General features: G+C 49.5%; 10 protein-coding genes across 10 annotated transcripts; 5 read left to right on the plus strand and 5 right to left on the minus strand.

The window, feature by feature from the left end:
- The first annotated feature begins 1 nt into the window (after window position 1).
- On the plus strand, window positions 2–4,048 carry pea (ATP-dependent RNA helicase pea). The gene is made up of 2 exons (XM_001360296.4): window positions 2–3,352; window positions 3,418–4,048. Exons 1-2 carry the CDS (start codon window positions 136–138, stop codon window positions 3,963–3,965), a joined length of 3,765 nt encoding a protein of 1,254 aa, XP_001360333.2. The 5' UTR covers window positions 2–135; the 3' UTR covers window positions 3,966–4,048.
- On the minus strand, window positions 3,982–4,495 carry LOC6898168 (cytochrome c oxidase assembly factor 5). The gene is made up of 2 exons (XM_002138210.3): window positions 4,161–4,495; window positions 3,982–4,087 (listed from the first exon to the last, which is right to left on the minus strand). Exons 1-2 carry the CDS (start codon window positions 4,359–4,361, stop codon window positions 4,046–4,048), a joined length of 243 nt encoding a protein of 80 aa, XP_002138246.1. The 5' UTR covers window positions 4,362–4,495; the 3' UTR covers window positions 3,982–4,045.
- Window positions 4,496–5,120: 625 nt separating this feature from the next.
- LOC4803651 (transmembrane protein 39A) lies at window positions 5,121–6,667 on the plus strand. Its single transcript, XM_001360297.4, has 4 exons — window positions 5,121–5,390; window positions 5,457–5,689; window positions 5,756–6,317; window positions 6,378–6,667. Exons 1-4 carry the CDS (start codon window positions 5,121–5,123, stop codon window positions 6,642–6,644), a joined length of 1,332 nt encoding a protein of 443 aa, XP_001360334.2. The 3' UTR covers window positions 6,645–6,667.
- On the minus strand, window positions 6,619–8,573 carry CysRS-m (cysteine--tRNA ligase-like protein, mitochondrial). The gene is made up of 2 exons (XM_001360298.4): window positions 8,433–8,573; window positions 6,619–8,374 (listed from the first exon to the last, which is right to left on the minus strand). Exons 1-2 carry the CDS (start codon window positions 8,441–8,443, stop codon window positions 6,715–6,717), a joined length of 1,671 nt encoding a protein of 556 aa, XP_001360335.3. The 5' UTR covers window positions 8,444–8,573; the 3' UTR covers window positions 6,619–6,714.
- A 2-nt stretch (window positions 8,574–8,575) lies between these two features.
- Window positions 8,576–10,086, plus strand: O-fut1 (O-fucosyltransferase 1). The gene is made up of 2 exons (XM_001360299.4): window positions 8,576–8,733; window positions 8,805–10,086. Exons 1-2 carry the CDS (start codon window positions 8,616–8,618, stop codon window positions 9,893–9,895), a joined length of 1,209 nt encoding a protein of 402 aa, XP_001360336.1. The 5' UTR covers window positions 8,576–8,615; the 3' UTR covers window positions 9,896–10,086.
- Window positions 10,001–11,610, minus strand: eIF3m (eukaryotic translation initiation factor 3 subunit m). The gene is made up of 3 exons (XM_001360300.4): window positions 11,449–11,610; window positions 11,148–11,327; window positions 10,001–11,092 (listed from the first exon to the last, which is right to left on the minus strand). Exons 1-3 carry the CDS (start codon window positions 11,491–11,493, stop codon window positions 10,154–10,156), a joined length of 1,164 nt encoding a protein of 387 aa, XP_001360337.1. The 5' UTR covers window positions 11,494–11,610; the 3' UTR covers window positions 10,001–10,153.
- A 287-nt stretch (window positions 11,611–11,897) lies between these two features.
- On the plus strand, window positions 11,898–12,878 carry Ercc1 (DNA excision repair protein Ercc1). The gene is made up of 2 exons (XM_001360301.4): window positions 11,898–12,491; window positions 12,568–12,878. Exons 1-2 carry the CDS (start codon window positions 11,898–11,900, stop codon window positions 12,754–12,756), a joined length of 783 nt encoding a protein of 260 aa, XP_001360338.2. The 3' UTR covers window positions 12,757–12,878.
- On the minus strand, window positions 12,823–14,026 carry Ciao1 (cytosolic iron-sulfur assembly component 1). Its single transcript, XM_001360302.4, has one exon. It carries the CDS (start codon window positions 13,916–13,918, stop codon window positions 12,911–12,913), a length of 1,008 nt encoding a protein of 335 aa, XP_001360339.2. The 5' UTR covers window positions 13,919–14,026; the 3' UTR covers window positions 12,823–12,910.
- A 593-nt stretch (window positions 14,027–14,619) lies between these two features.
- On the plus strand, window positions 14,620–16,714 carry HPS1 (Hermansky-Pudlak syndrome 1 protein). The gene has a single exon (XM_033377871.1). The coding sequence runs from the start codon at window positions 14,722–14,724 to the stop codon at window positions 16,516–16,518; it is 1,797 nt and encodes a 598-aa protein (XP_033233762.1). The 5' UTR covers window positions 14,620–14,721; the 3' UTR covers window positions 16,519–16,714.
- Window positions 16,644–18,067, minus strand: LOC6898169 (transmembrane protein 177). The gene is made up of 3 exons (XM_002138211.3): window positions 17,647–18,067; window positions 17,128–17,584; window positions 16,644–17,071 (listed from the first exon to the last, which is right to left on the minus strand). Exons 1-3 carry the CDS (start codon window positions 17,817–17,819, stop codon window positions 16,727–16,729), a joined length of 975 nt encoding a protein of 324 aa, XP_002138247.2. The 5' UTR covers window positions 17,820–18,067; the 3' UTR covers window positions 16,644–16,726.
- Between the last annotated feature and the right edge of the window lie 178 nt (window positions 18,068–18,245).

The following is an 18,245-nucleotide window of genomic DNA, read 5'->3' on the forward strand; positions in this document are numbered from 1 at the left end:
AACCCTGCAGCCCAGGAACAGCTGATAAGTCGGCGTGCGTTGCATTTTGTTTGTGGTTTTTGGTTGAAAAGAAGCGTTCAATTGCTGTGAAAAGTTTGCAAAGGTCGAAATCGAAATCGTTAATGCTCTGCCGAGATGGAGGAGCTGCAGCAATTGGAGTATCTGTCGCTGGTCTCGAAGATCTGCACAGAGCTCGATAATCACTTGGGCATCAATGACAAGGACCTGGCCGAGTTCATCATCGATTTGGAGAACAAGAATCAATCGTACGATGCCTTCCGCAAGGCTCTGCTCGAGAACGGCGCCGAGTTTCCAGACTCCCTCGTCCAGAATCTGCAGCGCATCATCAACTTAATGCGGCCCAGTCGGCCGAGAGGCGGGAGCGAAGAGAAGATCGGCTCCGGCAGCAGCAAAGATGACAAGAAATCGCAGCTGATGAAAATGTTCCCTGGCCTGGCCCTGCCCAACGATAAATACAGCCAGAGCGAGGGCCAGGACGAGGAAGCCAAGGAAAAGCATTCGGTTGACAAAAAGACAGACCTGAGTGACGTGGACGCGGCCATGATGGAGCTTGAGGCTCTGGCGCCTGGCGAGGGAAAGACCGAGGATAAGAAAGAGATTAAGGAATCGAGAGACCGACCCCACAAGCGAAGGGAACGCAGCAGAAGTCGCGAGAAGGACAGGGAAACTCGGAAGCGGAGCAGATCTCGCGAGAATAGGAATAGGGAGCGCCGCAGGAGCAAATCACGCGAGGACCGGCATAGGGAGCGTCGCAGGAGTAGATCTCGCGACAAAGAACGCCGCAGACGCAGCAGATCACGCGAGCACCGCGATCGGGAACGGGAACGCCGCCGAAGCAGATCCCGCGACGATCGCGAGCGAGATCGTGGTCGCCGCAGGTCCAGCTCTCGAGACCGCCACGAGCGTCGACAACGCAGTCGGTCGCGCTCTGGCGATCGTGGCGATCGCCGCCAGGAGAAAATGCCGCCCCCCAGCACAGTGATGGCCGACGATCCCGAGGCTGGCAAGATCTACTCCGGCAAGGTGGCCAACATTGTGCCCTTCGGGTGCTTTGTCCAGCTCTTCGGACTGCGCAAGCGCTGGGAGGGGCTGGTGCACATCTCGCAGCTGCGAGCCGAGGGCAGGGTCACCGACGTGACCGAGGTGGTGGCCCGCAATCAGACCGTGAGGGTCAAGGTGATGTCACTGACGGGTCAGAAAGTGTCGCTGTCCATGAAGGAGGTCGATCAGGAGTCGGGCAGGGACTTGAATCCCCTCTCGCACACCCCCGAGGATGATGACTCGCTGCGGGACCGCAATCCAGATGGTCCCTTCAGCAGCAGCACCTCCATGCTTAATCTGCAGGGCAACAGCCTGGACGGGGACGAGAACGAGTCAAGGAAGCGGGTTACCAGGATCTCCAGCCCCGAGCGATGGGAAATCAAACAGATGATTAGCTCTGGGGTCCTGGACAGGAGCGAAATGCCGGACTTTGACGAGGAGACAGGTCTGCTGCCCAAGGACGAGGACGACGAAGCGGACATCGAGATTGAGATTGTGGAGGAAGAGCCGCCATTCCTCTCGGGCCATGGCAGGGCCCTGCACGACCTATCGCCCGTGAGAATTGTCAAGAATCCCGACGGTTCGTTGGCCCAGGCGGCCATGATGCAGTCGGCCCTGTCCAAGGAGCGGCGGGAGCAGAAAATGCTGCAGCGCGAACAAGAAATGGAGGCCCTGCCCACGAACCTCAACAAGAACTGGATCGATCCGCTGCCCGAGGAGGACACTCGCAATCTGGCGGCCAACATGCGTGGCATGGGCGCCGCCCCCGCCGAGGTGCCCGAGTGGAAGAAGCACGTGATTGGCGGCAAGAAGTCATCCTTTGGCAAGAAGACGGACCTCACCTTGGTCGAGCAGCGCCAGTCGCTGCCCATATACAAGCTGCGCGATGATCTGATCAAGGCCGTCACCGACAATCAAATCCTGATCGTCATCGGCGAGACGGGCTCCGGCAAGACCACACAGATAACCCAATATCTGGGCGAGTGCGGATTCACGGCACGCGGCAAGATCGGTTGCACGCAGCCGCGTCGAGTGGCCGCCATGTCCGTGGCCAAGCGAGTGGCCGAGGAGTACGGTTGCCGGCTGGGCCAGGAGGTGGGCTACACCATCCGTTTCGAGGACTGCACCAGCCCGGAGACGATCATCAAGTACATGACGGACGGCATGTTGCTGCGCGAGTGCCTGATGGAGGCGGAGCTGAAGACCTACTCGGTGATCATGTTGGACGAGGCCCACGAGCGCACCATCCACACGGACGTTCTCTTTGGCCTGCTGAAGACGGCCGTACAGAAGCGTCCCGAACTGAAGCTGATCGTGACCTCCGCGACACTGGATGCTGTGAAGTTCTCGCAGTATTTTTTCAAGGCTCCCATCTTTACGATTCCCGGACGAACGTTCCCCGTGGAGGTGCTGTACACAAAAGAGCCGGAAACAGACTATCTGGACGCCTCGCTGATCACTGTGATGCAGATCCATCTGCGTGAGCCGCCCGGCGACATTCTGCTCTTCCTTACCGGCCAGGAGGAAATCGACACGGCCTGCGAGATCCTCTACGAGCGCATGAAGAGCCTCGGACCCGATGTACCCGAACTGATAATACTCCCCGTCTACTCGGCGCTTCCCTCCGAGATGCAGACGCGCATCTTCGATCCGGCCCCCGCCGGCAGCCGCAAAGTGGTGATAGCCACCAACATTGCGGAGACCTCGCTGACCATTGACGGGATATTCTATGTGGTGGATCCAGGATTTGTCAAGCAGAAGGTGTACAACTCCAAGACTGGCATGGACTCTCTGGTGGTGACGCCCATCTCCCAGGCAGCTGCCAAGCAAAGGGCCGGGCGTGCCGGACGCACGGGTCCGGGCAAAACCTATCGTCTGTACACGGAGCGCGCCTACCGAGATGAGATGCTACCCACGCCCGTCCCAGAAATCCAGCGCACGAATCTGGCCACCACAGTGCTCCAGCTGAAGACGATGGGCATCAACGATCTGCTGCACTTTGACTTCATGGATGCCCCGCCCGTGGAGTCGCTGGTGATGGCCCTCGAGCAGTTGCATTCGCTGTCCGCGCTGGATGATGAGGGATTGCTAACGAGGTTGGGTCGGCGCATGGCCGAGTTCCCCCTGGAGCCGAATCTCTCGAAGATGCTCATCATGTCTGTGGCTCTGCAGTGCTCGGATGAGATCCTCACCATTGTCTCGATGCTGAGTGTCCAAAATGTGTTCTACAGGCCCAAGGACAAGCAGGCCCTAGCCGATCAGAAGAAGGCCAAGTTCAACCAGGCCGAGGGTGAGTCCCCCCAATTCAATCACATCGAATTATGCCTAACCCCAACCTAATTTCTCCTTACACAGGCGATCATCTTACCCTCTTGGCCGTTTACAACAGCTGGAAGAACAACAAGTTCTCGAATGCCTGGTGCTACGAGAACTTTGTCCAGATCCGGACACTCAAACGGTCGCAGGATGTGAGGAAGCAGCTGCTGGGCATCATGGATAGGCATAAGCTGGACGTGGTATCGGCGGGCAAGAGCTCGGTGCGCATCCAGAAGGCCGTCTGCTCAGGCTTTTTCCGCAATGCGGCCAAAAAGGATCCACAGGAGGGCTACCGCACCCTGGTCGACTCGCAGGTGGTGTACATTCATCCATCGAGCGCTCTGTTCAATCGACAGCCAGAGTGGGTGATCTATCACGAACTGGTGCAGACCACCAAGGAGTATATGCGCGAGGTGACCACTATCGATCCCAAGTGGCTCGTGGAGTTTGCCCCGTCCTTCTTCCGCTTCTCGGACCCCACCAAGCTGAGCAAATTCAAGAAGAACCAGCGCCTGGAACCGCTCTACAACAAGTACGAGGAGCCGAACGCATGGCGCATATCGCGCGTGCGGCGTCGTCGCAACTAATTCAACTGCTGGCCCATTTGTCCATTGTAGAATTATTTGTATTTTAAACACTTAGAAATATATCAAATTAAGTTTGAAGATCAGTAGCCTTTGCGTCCGCGAAAGCGTTGTCGGTTGTCCAGCTGAAATGGTGGGATGAATTAAAGTCGGTTCCAAATTAATCCACCCTTTCAGATGTCAGACGTCAGGACCTACCAGGGAGCGCTTGCATTCGTAGAAGGTGTTGCGGAGCACCTGGCACTCGGGCGGAACGTTGTTATCCATAAGGCACTGGCGCGGCGTTTTGCGGTCCACTCGACAGCAATCGCTTTCTAACAGGCACATTTTCAGGTCGGCACGCACTCCGGCACAGGCAGTTTCGTCGGCCAACTTTTCGTTGCCCTCGTAGCGCATCATTTTAGGCGCTGGCTAGAGGAACTTTATTTAAATTCAATTCAATTTAAAGTTACAAAACCAAATCCAGCTGAGATAACTGTGTTTGGCCCAGTGTTGCTAGACCATCAACTGTTGCCATGTTAGCTTATTTTAAGCTAGATTTGATTTTATTATAAAATCAAAAAGCTTGAAAAATATATGAAATCTTCTAGCTTGAAATCTATTTCATTAGCTTATTTTGGCTCCAAAAAATTTGGTACAAAACAATATTATGTTTTTTGATTGTATTGTAATATTTGTTCATTTTTATTGAGAAATCGGACAAAATATTGCGTCCAATGCAAGCATTGTATAAACTAACAAAATACTTTTTCTCAGAAAGTCATCAAAAACAGAGGAGCAGGAGGCTGCAGTTTGTTTTTACTTTGCTGAGCACTCGGCCATAGCATAATGAAGAGGAAAAAACCATGTCATTACTTTAATTAAAAATTAAAAAAAAAAATGTCAATAAAATTCAATTGTCCATTATTTTGATGTGGCTATTATTTTTAAATATTTTTACTTTACTTTTTACTTATTCTAGCTTATTTTTATCTTCAATCTACTTATGGTGACTCTCAAAATCTGGCACCACTGAGACCATCAGCTGATTGGCGATTTGTGTTTAACAGCACTGTTACTAGTACATTTTGTTGTTTTCCAGCCGCACAAAAACAATGAATACTTGAAATTGTTTAAATGTAGTTGCAAGTCCTAGGGAACACAATTGGCTAACTTAAAATGGCTTATGAAGAGCGCAGCAGTGACGGCAGCAGCTCCAGCGAAGCCCAGGACGTCTACGCGAACATGATTGGCGGCAAAACGCCACCGGCGCAGACGCCGGGCAGCACCATGCCCAAACATGTACCATTTCCGGAACACTCCAACACATCCGAGTGGCTAAGCGAGCTGATAATGTGTGCCTTTACTATGGGAGCAGCCATTGTGCAGTTCATAAACATATATCGCACAAACTGGTGGCTGTCCCAGGCTCACACAAGGCACATGGTGGTGGGTTTCGCCAAAGTTTTACATGCAGAGAATAGATGTCTATAGAACCTTTGCTTTTTCTTCCAGAACATAGAGCTAATTGATCCGTATTTACGATATCTGATACTCATACTCAATACGCGAAGGCTGGTATACTGTGTTCTGCTGGCCAAAGTGAAGGCAAACGAGAAGACGCAACATATAATACGCACGGCCATCAAGTACACATTTGGTGGCTTGGTGCAGCTGGGCTTGGGCTTGTGTGCTCTGAAACTGTATCAGAAGCACAGCTACGTATTGCTGCTCTTCCTGACCTATCCGTAAGCATTCCTAAAAATCGTATCTGATCTGTAAATGATATCACAATGGAGTCTACCTCTCCACAGAGTGATAATCTATCTGCTCATCTTTGGCTTCCAACTGGAGCCATTTCTGCGCACCCGCTTCGAGCTGCCCGGTGTCTACATAAACGACATGCCTGTCCACAGCTGCACTACCAACGCTGTACGCATTCGCGAGGAGATCGAGACGTTGCGGCACGACTTCAACAAACGGTTCAAACAGCTCATATTCACCTCAATGCTCAATGCCTACTACAGCGGTCTGGTGCCATGTTGTCTGGCCGTGAACGTCAACTACAACGTGATGCGGGCCGCACAGCATTGCATCATTGTGTGCCTGGGGGCGTTTAGTTTATGCGCCGCCTACCTATATCCCGCCAGGTACAGCGACATTTTGCACAGAGCCACCTTGCACTTGGGCTGCTGGCAGCGAATCGATCGGGACCCGGCGCCATCGCAACTAATTGTGGCCGCTAGTGCGTTCACCTGGTCGAAATTTACGGCCTACGGTCATGGCATTGTGGTTAAGCACAACGGAGGACTCTATCGCAGCCTGGGACTGGTGACGGTGGCCACACCCGGAAATGCCAGCCATGTGCGCTTCTATGTGAGTGTGGACCGAGACACCCACCCATGGACTACATATTCTGATAATCTCTCTCCACAGAAACTATTCCACAATCCCACTGTCATTTACTCGACGCTTGCCACTCTGCAGGCAGCCATATTGCTGGTGGAGATCGCCTCTCTCAGTCCGGCCACCATCGAGTGGCACTTTGTGCTGTCCATCAGCTTTGTGGCATTCACCAGCATGGGAGCATTCTTCAAGCTAGTCCGAGACTATCTCATAACCAAGGATCTGTACAAGGCTGAGCATGGCAGCACCCCACCCGAACGACCATTTAAACTGAGTCTCAGATCTGAATTTATGTAATAATAACCATGACGTAGACACAACACTCTCATTTCCATTTTGGCTTTTCATTTGGCACAGCCAAATGCTTTCACTGTTTGCGTTCACTGGCGGCGGCTCGGGAAGCGTAGACCCAAGAGCTGCCTTCTTTATGGTCACGTATTTGAATGCCATGCTGTTCCAGCAGGTTGCGCAGCTCGTCGCATGCGGCCAACAGGGGAATGTTCTTCTGCTGCCCGGATATCGCTTCTCGTCGCAGTTTTCCGCGTATGGCCAGGATGTCCGCTATCAAAAGAGCGGGGTCCACAGCCCCACCCGCAGTCGGTAATGATATCTCCTGTGAAAGGCTCTCCGTCTCGGTCAGTTTGGTAATGCCAAAAGTTAGCATGGCCCGGTTTATGTAGTTGCCGGCTGCCGTCAGGAGATCCAGGCAATAGGCTGGCTCTTCCTCGGCATCCACTTGCTGCTCATTTATGCAGCGACTTATGCTAGTCATCTGATCGATCAGCACGCTGACGCCACGCGCCGTATCGAAGTCATCACGCAAGCTGCTGTCGAACTCGGTTACCATGTGGGCGATCTGTGCCTTGAGAGCCCCCTCATCCAGCTTCCGAATCGGCTTGAGGAACTGCGTATAGGCACTAAGATCCGCCTGAAAGTTCTTGAAACGCTGCAGCGTCTGACGGGCGGTCAGCATCAACTGCTCGCTATAGGGCATGGCGTTACGGTAGTTGGACAACAGACAGGCCATTCTAAACTCGTCGGATGTGTAGCTCTGGAGCATCTCGCTGATGGATATGGTATTGCCCAGGGATTTCGACATTTTCTGCTCGTCCCCCGCTATGTACAGCTGGCCCGTGTGCATCCAGTAGTTTACCCATTGGTCGGTCTGGTAGCGGACACAGCATTGCGCCTCCTCATTCTCGTGATGGGGGAACCTCAGGTCCAGGCCGCCAGCATGAAAATCCAGTTTGTGGCCGAAAAAGAATCCGGCAATGGCACTGCATTCAATGTGCCAGCCGGGGCGACCCTCTCCACCCCAAGGAGCCGCCCAACTGGGCTCATCAGCCTCCTTCTTGGCCTTCCAAAGAGCAAAGTCCGCACTGTTCTGCTTAAACAGATCCGACTTCTCTTCGGTGCTCATGCCCAGCCTCTGCAGTTTGCCGTAGTGTGGATACTTGGACACGTCAAAGTACACAGAATTGTCCTCCGTCACGTAGGCATGCGAATCGTTGATGAGATCTTCTATGAATTGCACAATCGCCGGCATGTTGCTTGTGACGTGGGTGCGTATGTCCGGTGGCTGGACGTTGAGACGCAGCATGTCCTGTTTAAACTCGGCTTCATAGGTACGGGCCATTCCCAGCCAATCGCAGCCGGAATCGCGGGCTTTCCTAATGATTTTGACGTCTACATCTGTAATATTCATGGCAGTGACGAGATTTATATTGAAATAGTTCCGTAGAATGCGTTGAATGATGTCCACCTTCACATAGGTGCTGGCATGGCCTAGATGGGCAGAGTCGTAGACTGTTGGGCCGCATGTGTACCAGGTGACCATGTTCTGGTTACGTAGTATAAGGGGAACTTTCCGGCGCATTCCATTGTTGTAGACTCTTATGTCCGTATGCTGGCCCATGGGCTTGTGCCAGTGGTACGGCGGCGGCTCTGTGGGGCTCTCGCTGAAGTTTCGTCGGCAGGACTGAAAGTTCCGCCAGGACCAGTGTCTGAGGAGCACCTCTTTGCTGTAACTGCGAAGACACTGAGGTATTATTATTGGCCAACTGGCAAGGTAGCTATCTTACTTACTGACTCAACATGTTTCTGTTCGTCCCAATTTTTTACAAATTTTAAATATCTAAATGAATTTTTAACAATAACAACAATCAACAATTGACTGGATTGACGAAGGTTGCCAGACCATGTCAATACAGTCGCTTAGCGCGTGGAGCTGCCACCCAGTCTGAATTGGATGAAGACGAAGCCGGCAGAATGCAGTGGCTTAAATTAAAGTTCCCTTTTATTTATTTAATTTGCACTGTAACAGCAGCAGCATGGGCCAATTTGGAGCGCGACCCCAACGGCTATCTCACCTACTGTCCCTGCATGGGTAAGTCTGGCGTTGGATCTTTGTTGGATCTGTATTCAAGTACAGTGATATTGATTGATACTCCCCCTTAGGGCGCTTTGGCAACCAAGCTGACCATTTTCTCGGCTCATTGGCCTTTGCTAAGGGTCTGAATCGCACCCTTATCCTACCACCATGGGTGGAGTATCGCAAGGGTGAAATGCGCTCCCGACAGGTGCCCTTCAATACGTACTTTGACGTGGAGCCGCTCAAGGATTACCATCGGGTCATACTGATGTCGGACTTTATGTGGCATCTGGCGGACGACATCTGGCCGGAATCGGAGCGTGTGTCCTTCTGCTACATGGAGCGCAAGAGCCTACAGCAGGAGAAAAACAATCCGGACCAGCCCAACTGCCATGCCAAGGATGGAAATCCTTTTGGCCCTTTCTGGGACACCTACAACATTGACTTTGTCAAGTCGGAGTTCTATGGACCGCTGCACTTTGATGTGCACCACAGCTCCATGGCAACCAAGTGGCAAAGCAAATACCCAGCCGACTCCTGGCCAGTTCTGGCCTTTACAGGCGCCCCAGCCAGCTTCCCTGTCCAGTTGGAAAACCGTGAGCTACAGAAGCATATGCAATGGAGTGCCAAGTACAGGGACGCTGCTAGGGACTTTATCCGGAAAGTACTGCCCCGGGGAGCTTTCGTGGGCATCCACCTGCGCAATGGCATCGACTGGGTGAGGGCCTGTGAGCACGTCAAGGATAGCCAGCATCTGTTCGCGTCGCCCCAGTGCCTGGGCTACAAGAACGAGCGGGGATCTCTCTATCCCGAGCTCTGCATGCAGACCAAGGAATCGATAGTGCGACAGCTAAAGAGGACCATCAAGAATGTGCGCCAGACGCAGCCCAACAATGAGATAAAATCCGTATTTGTGGCATCCGATGCTAATCACATGATCGGAGAGCTAAATGCGGCGCTCAGCCGCATGGGCATCTCCGTGCACAGGCTGCCCGAAGATGATCCTTATTTAGATTTGGCCATTTTGGGGCAATCGAATCATTTTATTGGAAACTGTATCTCATCGTATAGCGCATTTGTGAAACGTGAGAGGGACTCTCACGGCTTTCCATCCTACTTTTGGTCCTTCCCCAAGGAGAAGGACCGCCAGCAGTCCAAGGCGCATGAGGAGCTATAAATCTCCTGGAAAAATCTCAGCTTAAACGCAATGCAGACAGACGAGGACCTACTGTAGTGATAAGCTAGAAAAGTAATCCAATCCACGCATTTAACGAGAAATGGCTTTTACGTTCGATTTACTTAGAAATTTATTCAAGCTTTCTACGCATTCTTGAAAATAATTTAGTTTGTAATTCAAACGCCCCGAAATATTTGTTTTTTCTTGGCCAATCATTTCGATTATGTTTCGTTTTTATGTACCATTTATGACGGCTGCCTAGTGTATCAGCTTTTGTGTGCGGGCCAATTCCAATTGCGCGGATGAAACATTTGTGAGACCATCACGGACTGAGCTCAGGTTCTCCTTCCAGGCCTGCAGTAAGTCCCGCAGCTGTTCCCATTGCGGGGCTCCAAATGTACGATGCATGGTCGATGAAATGTGTACCTTGCGGTTGGCCTGATCCAAGCGAGCCCGCACCAGTTTCGTCTTGAGCACCTGGATGACGAAGGGTTCCACTTCATCTTCGGTGATTTGCAGCTCCTTAGTCAGGGTATCGAAGGTCATTTCTGGATTGCTCTCGGCCAACTGCATGAACGTCAGCAGGCGCATCTTCTTCATGTTCTGTTCGTGGTTTAGTCCCTGAGAGTTGACAAACTCCTTGTGATCCTCGTAGAACTGAACGTACGATGGCAATTTGTCAGAGACAAAAATGGAAAGCAAATCGTGGATGAGATCGCCCTCCAAGAAGCGCACTGGCTTCAACGCTAGCAACGGATCCAGCAGGAATGTATTGGGATCGGCCAGGGCGGTGACAATGCACTTCATGGCATCCTCGCGTGCCACACAGGCATTGTCAGCCGTATATGTGCCCAGCAGCTCAATCATTACCTTGGAAGAGAGCTCCATGTTAGTATCCTTGGTGACATCATGGAGCAGGCGGTACAACTTCTGCATTTGTTCAGAGGATGGCGGGCAATTGGCAAACTGAGTTTTTAGCTGATCCACTCCAGTGAAGACTTCCAAAACCTGTTCGCATTGCTTGGCCACCTGCACCAGATGGTAGTAGACATGGTAGCGCAAGGGTGAGGCCGTGTCCAGATTGTTAAACAGACGCCACAGCGACTGCAAGCACACCTTGCCCAGCGGCTGGTTCGGCGCCTTGGTCATCTTTTCGCAGTACGCCAACACAATGTTCTCTCCGCGGTCCAGGGGGATCTACAAATCAGAAGTAATTAAAACCTGCATCTTGAATTCTCTGATGCTTACTCACCGTTATCATTATGGACACTATGCTATTGAGGATGCCGTCGATCTGAGAAGGCTCTCCATCTTTGAAGCAAACATCGCAGACGCCAATGATTTTGTGCAAATCATCTTCAACGCCTTTGTTGGATTTCTCCGATGAGATTTCAGCTCCCAACTTCTTGAAATACTTGCGCAGCTCTTGCACCTATTGCGAATTTGTTTAAATATTAGCTTCCCGTTTGTTTTGCACCCTTTCGGGACAACATAACCTCAAATTCGGTTTAGTCCGTCGAAAACGGGACACATAGCTGTCACTCAAACTTTACCTGCTCGTCCAAGGAAAGGTCAATGAAAACCGGATGCGAAGTCATATTGCTAATAATTGTATTCCAATTTATTGAATCAAATCTTGTTGAAAATAACACGCACGCACACACTTCGGTGCTATGACAGTCGAAAAAGGAAAGAGAGCTAACAGTGATGCCAAAGTGGCGTTATTCTAGCTGCTTTCGGTCTGCAGGCCAGCGCCAGCAGATATTAAGAATATAATGCAAACAAGTTATAACTTTCCCAGCATCAATTCGAAAGTAGATCTTCTACATCTAATTGAATTTTAAATGTATGATTCCAAGTCAAAGATATATGGAATTTTTTTTCTTCTACGTATCTATTTTTAAGAAGCTAAAACAGCCAAACAATGACAGAGCTGCCAGATGGCACTAAAAACAGTGCCGGAAAACGTAATACAATTTTCCGGCTGTTTTAGAAGGATAGAATGGATGATTTCGACGACGATTCTTTTAATGATGTTTTGGGCTCCATGGAAATGCCCACATCGCCCAAGAAGCCTAAGGTGCAGCCCAGTACCATCCAGCCCGTTCCCGCTGCGACATCAACCGCTAATAGCAGCAACAACACTTCCGCTTCAATAACAGTCGCCAAGCCGGCTTCAAATCCTCACAGCGTCCTTGTCCACAGCAAGCAGCGAGGCAATCCAATACTAAAATCTATACAGAACGTACCTCTGGAATTTCGCGATGACATTGTACCCGACTATGTTGTGGGCCGCACTTCCTGCATCCTTTTCCTATCGCTCAAGTATCACAATCTCAATCCAGATTACATTTGTCAGCGACTGAAGGCTCTGGGCAAGATGTACGAGCTACGTGTCTTGCTGGTCCAAGTAGACACGCCGGAGCCGCACAACGCTCTTAAAAGCTTGACTCGGATATCACTGCTAGCAGATCTTACCATGATGCTGGCCTGGAATGCAGAGGAGGCTGGCAAAATAATTGAAACCTACAAGCAGTTTGAAAAGCGCCCACCTGATTTGATAATGGAACGAGTGGAATCGAATCCTCATCAAAAGGTGCAGTACAACAATGTTATCAAATATGTATACTCCTAAATATGCTCATAATATTAATAATGCTTGTTGATCTTAGCTGGTGGCCGCTCTGACCAACATCAAGCCTGTGAACAAAACGGATGCCGTCACGCTTCTTCAGACTTTTGGCAACCTGGGAAATGTGATCACTGCCAGTGAGGAGAGACTGTCACAGGTGATGGGTCTGGGGCCCCGTAAGGCCAAAAGGTTATTTAAAACCCTGCAGGAACCCTTTCTTAACAAGTAGTATTTGAGATTATTTAAGAGAAAAATCATTATTAGGTCAAGATTATCTGTAATTTAAATACTTTTATTTCTTATTAGGAAGAAACTTTATTCGTATAAAAATCAAACTACTCTTTGCTTAAACACTTATGACCTACAACACATTGATCGGATTGCTAATCAGCCACCTTCCATATCTTGATGGTGCCGTCATCGCTGCAGGAGATCAATTGTCCGGCTACAGCAGGGTTCCACTCCACCGCGTTGACGTCCTGCTCATGAGCAGTCTCCTCTGCGGTGAGTTGCTCGAATGTTGGTTCATCTCGCTTGGAGTCGCTGGTCTCCTTAAATATCCGAATCCCATCATCACCACAGCCGGTGGCAATCAAACCCGTCAGCTTGCACCAGGACACATCATAGATGGCTCTCGAGTGCTGACCAGACAAGGTGCAGACACACTTCCAAACGGATTGTTTATCTGGCGTGGCTATGCCAGCATCGTTGCCCGGATGGTAGGCTCTCCAAATCTTGAGCGTTTTGTCATCGCTGCAGGAGACCAACCGGTCGCCCTCGGCGTCAAAGTCAATGCTCCACACTGTGCTCGTGTGGGAGGACAATGTGGCGGTGCAATCCCAGTCGCTGTCCAACTGGCTCTCGGCAAACATTTTAATGGTATTATCATATGAGGCGGATGCCAAAATATCCTTCGTCGGGTGCCACACCACACGCTTGACATCCTGTGTGTGAGCATTTAGTACGGCGGCGCATTCAAACTCATCATCACCTGCCACTTCCCAGATCCAGACAGACTTGTCCCGGGAACAAGTGGCCAATAGTCCACCGGACCTCGACCAACTAACACTCTTCACCTCGTTCTCGTGACCCTCCAGCGTAGCATTACATTCGAATTCCCCAGAGGACTTTGACCAAATCGCTGTAGTTGCATCAAAGCTGGCCGAGGCCAAATACTGACCGCACGGGGACCAGCGTATCTCGCGTATGGTGCGCTTGTGTCCGTCCGAGAGAATGGTTTTCGTGCTCCAAGTATTCCCCGACAGAGACCATACGCGTATGGCTTTATCTTCGCCACAAGAAGCGAAGACGTTCCCCTTCGGATGCCAGGCCACACCCCAAATCCGCCCCTTGTGTCCTTGTAGGGTGTGCTCCAGAATTAAACGTCCCATGCTTACAATAACTAAGTTCAACTTGATCTTTCACGGAGTTTTTGATAACAAAAGCGCATGTGGAAAGAAGAAGAAGGTCAGTCATCAACAGCTGATTTTCTATTGCTGCCGAACAACACTGACTTTTGGCGGGGGTGGGAGTGCGCAGTTCTGCCAGATTTTGAGAGTCACCTTAAGCTAGATTGAAGAACAAAAGAAGCTAGAATAAGCTAAAAAGTAAAAAAACAAAATGGCTTAAAAATAATAGGCTAAAACACATCAAAATAATGGTTCATTGAATTTTATTGATACATTTTTTTTTTGAATTTTGAATTAAGGTTATGACATGGTTTTCCCCATTTCACTATGCTATGGCCGATTGCTCAGCAAAGTAAAAACAAACTGCAGCCTCCTGCTCCTCTGTTTTTGATGGCTTTCTGATAATAACTATTTTGTTAGTTTGTACAATGCTTGCATTGGACGCAATATGTTTTTTAGCAACAGCATGCTGCCGTAATTCGCACAACTTGGCGCCAATTGTTGACTTACAAAAAGAACAGTACGATTTTGTGGCACATTGCGTAACCACTTCTTAAATTAATTTTTTGTATTTAATGTAAATTAACAAATATTACAATACAATAAAAAAAAAAACATTGTTTTGTACTCAATTTTATTTTCAAGCTATAAGCAAAATAAGCTAAAATGGCAGGACTGTGGGTGGGTGCAGGAGTTACATTCCGCATTCCGTTACGTTACCCAGCACCAGTGAAGAAATTTGTGTATCCTGTATTTTCCTGTTTTGCAAATTAAATGATGATAAAATGAACGGCTTAATCGTATTTAACAGCGGCAACGATGTTGTCTATCAAAAACTGAACGCTCCACTGACCGAGAAAATCTGCGATGTGGCCGTCACTCAAGGTCTGCTGGAGTCTGCCCCCGATCCCAGCTGTCCGATTAACAGTAACATCCTGGTGCAAATCTTCAGCCCCATCATCAGCTCGCAAAAGATAATGCAATGCCAGTTTGACAACGCGTACTCCAGCTTCCAGTGCGAAAAGGGATTCAATTTGGTTTTTGGGGAACTTTTGGGATTTACCTTCCTGAAGATTGGACACATGCCAGTCGACACGCTGACGCGACAGATGGGCGTAGCAATCACTCTATCGCGCTATTGCTATGGAGCGAACATCTTTGGGGCCCAGGCAGGGCAACAGGAGCTGCTGACGCAGTGCCTCGAGTGCTACGAAACATTGCTTTCACAGGAAGAGCAGGCATATTTAATCGAGGCCATACCCAAGCTGGTGATCAACAAGGAACTAAAGAGAACAATTCACTTGACACTTGATGCTACGCTGGAGCAGCTGCGCCAGGACGGACTACCCCGGGCCCATGTCCTGCTGATGGTCTCCAACAAACTGGTAGCCGTCAATAGTACCAAACACGCAGTGCTGCTGGCTGCATCCGATCTTCTTTTTCTGAGCATTTTGTCACGGGCGCTTGAGTCTCTGAATTCCCCATCGCAAAGTGCTGTGCCGGTCTTTCTGCAAGGCGCTTCCCACGACGAGAACTCTGGATGTGTACCCACCATTGTGCACATTTCCCGCTTGCATGGCAACCAGGTGCTCCTCCAGGTCATCGAGTACGCGAATATGCCGCTAACCAGTTGCATCTACGACTGCTTCTTTGTGGTGCAAAAAATCAATACAGTGCACCAACAGGGAGACTCGGACGCTTTGAAGCCAGCCTTTGAAAATTTGGAGCCCTTTATTGTACAAACTTTTGCTGCCCTGAAGCGGCATTTGAAACAGACGTGTGGCGACTTGAATGAATTGGAGAGCTGCATTAAAAAGTTTACTGCTAAGTGGGAAAATCTTCGCAAAATGTACATGGAGTACTTTAAAAACTTTGAGCGGGAGCTGCTTGTGAGGATTGAGTCGAACGTGCCCTCGTTTATAGAGGAGCTAAAACAGCTCTTCACACTGGCCTCGTGCGATAGCTCAAGCGCTCATCTGGATCACCTATACGAGTTTGGCTGTCTTGTCGAGGCCAAGTTGCTAGAATTTGCAGAGTTTCTGGCTGTAAAGGCTACCCGGAATATATCGATTGATGCTTACTTGGAGGATTTTCCCGGCCTGGTTCACTTTATGTACGTGAATCGCAGCAGCGGACAAATGTTGGGCCCCGATCTCCGACCGAATCAGCTGGTTACAAAAACAAAACTATGGAATATGGTAGAGTTTGCCCGAAGGTATCTCAAGAAGGGCCAGACTACAGTCATGTGGAAGGACAAAGTCTTTCACTACTCGTACTTCCTCTGGTTCGAGGATCAGTCGGGCGGCGTCCTCAGCCCAACTCTGGACCTTCAGCACCATTTTCTTGCATCAGCTGCTTCCAGTGGCAGTACCGCAAAGGCGCCAACCGAGCCTGGTGCCCTCTCGGTGGACTATTACTTTGATCTGGCTGAGCTCTGCTTCCCTAAGCTGGCGCCTGGCAAGGTTCGGGTATACGAGTTGTTCTGCATCCATCTGGGACTGGTCACAGCCACCTGCGCTGTAGAGCATGCCCGACGTTTGGTGGCCACTATCAGCGATGTGGTAGGGGAGGAGACATTTTAAATCTATATGAATATGATGCATGTTACGTTAGAAAGCTTAATATTCCATACCATTCCAGCGGTCGGGCGCATGAATCTAGTCAATTTATGGGACATATGCAATGTGAAACGTCAAAAGGACAGCTCTCCACTGTTATAAATTATTCCATTTAAATGTTAAATGTATAAAACTAAATTATAAATCGTTCAAAATGTAACAAAAAATATGTTTATTGGGACTCGGTCGGTGGCTGCTGGGCTTGCGCCTTATGCAGCTCTTGCAACTTTTCCAAGAAAAAGGACTTGCGTGCCGTCAACGGCATGGATTTCTGACGCAGCATATAATTCTCATTGCCCAAGGCGGTGTAGGTATTATCTCCAATGAGTTCCCTCAACGCAATGTTCTTCTTCAAATGCTTATCATAGAAGCTGGCCCCTGCGGCCACAAATTGCGGCCCCAAGGTGGCCAGCTTCTTGTCAATCTCAGCATCCGTGGACACCTGATTAAAGTCTTTCATGAACGTCCAACTGCCGACGCCGAAGAGACCCAGTATGGAGTAGAGGACAAAGCGGACCTGAGAAGAAAAAAGCCAAATGATTACACAAATCTCTCGTCCACCCAAGTACTTACGCTGCCATGACGGGCAAACAAATTAAGGCGCAGGTTCAGATAATGCCCAATGGTGTAGACCATGAGAAAGCTGACGGTGGGGAATATCGAGTTAAGTAGCACACGATACGTTTGCAACTGGAGGATGGCCTTGCTCAGGCCAAACACCTGCTCATCTTCGGTCAAAACAATAGCTTGTTCCAGCAGCTTTCCGCTGGGAGAGCTCCAATTAATTTGCTTGTCCCTAAAGCGGATATCAGGCCTCTTTATCTCTGCGGGACTGTCGTAAGCGTAGTTCACAGGTATGCCCAGAGCGGACCCGAATCGGAATTTCGTGGTCCCAGCTTGAAACAGATCGAAGCCGAACACGGTGAAGGGTTTGACGAACTTGCGCTCAAAGGGTCCCACCTGCAGTTTATCCAGCGCTTGTTCTAGGCGTTTCTTTACTGCTTCAGGCACGGGCCTTTCCACGCCATGTCTGAAATAAAGCGTCAGAAATCATTAGATTGGCTTCTTAAAACCAGCCATTTTCTCACCTACTGGTAGCATTGCACAAAATCGCGGTAATATTTTAGTCCAAATGTGTGGGGGAGGAAGTTTCCAACAAATAGGCCAATAGTCGTGGCGCCCGCTGTGTAAAAGACTAGTCTGCGTCCAGGCTCAGTCTTGAAGTAGGCAAAGAAGCCACCAGAAGATTTCGGTGCTATATGCATATCTTATCTATTCTATGTATATTGGATCAGCGGAACTTTTTCATTGATATTCGGCAAAAAAATTGATCAAAACAACATTTTTGAATATTGAATAATCACCTTAACCCTCTTAGCGCACCATTAAAAACCCTATATTTATTAGCTGAACAACTTGAGGTAAGCCGCAGAAAGCAATACTGATTACCCAAACAAAATTAACATGCCAACTTAAATCAACCAAATTATTCAATCAAAGTAATATTTGCCGCCATTTACCTCAAGTCGTTGAACGTTTAAATAGAGGGGGCTTAAGTGGGTTAAGTTCAGACGGCCACATCGGTGCTCTTTCTGCGACGCAAAAATGAGTCGTAATTTTTAGTGGGCTATAAAAAGGGTATGGAAAACAGGCAAAAAAAACCAAAGCGACTTGCAAGGTTCGTACGAACC

Source organism: Drosophila pseudoobscura, chromosome 3, assembly GCF_009870125.1.
Source record: "Drosophila pseudoobscura strain MV-25-SWS-2005 chromosome 3, UCI_Dpse_MV25, whole genome shotgun sequence".
In the NCBI taxonomy this organism is placed as follows: Eukaryota; Metazoa; Arthropoda; class Insecta; order Diptera; family Drosophilidae; genus Drosophila; species Drosophila pseudoobscura.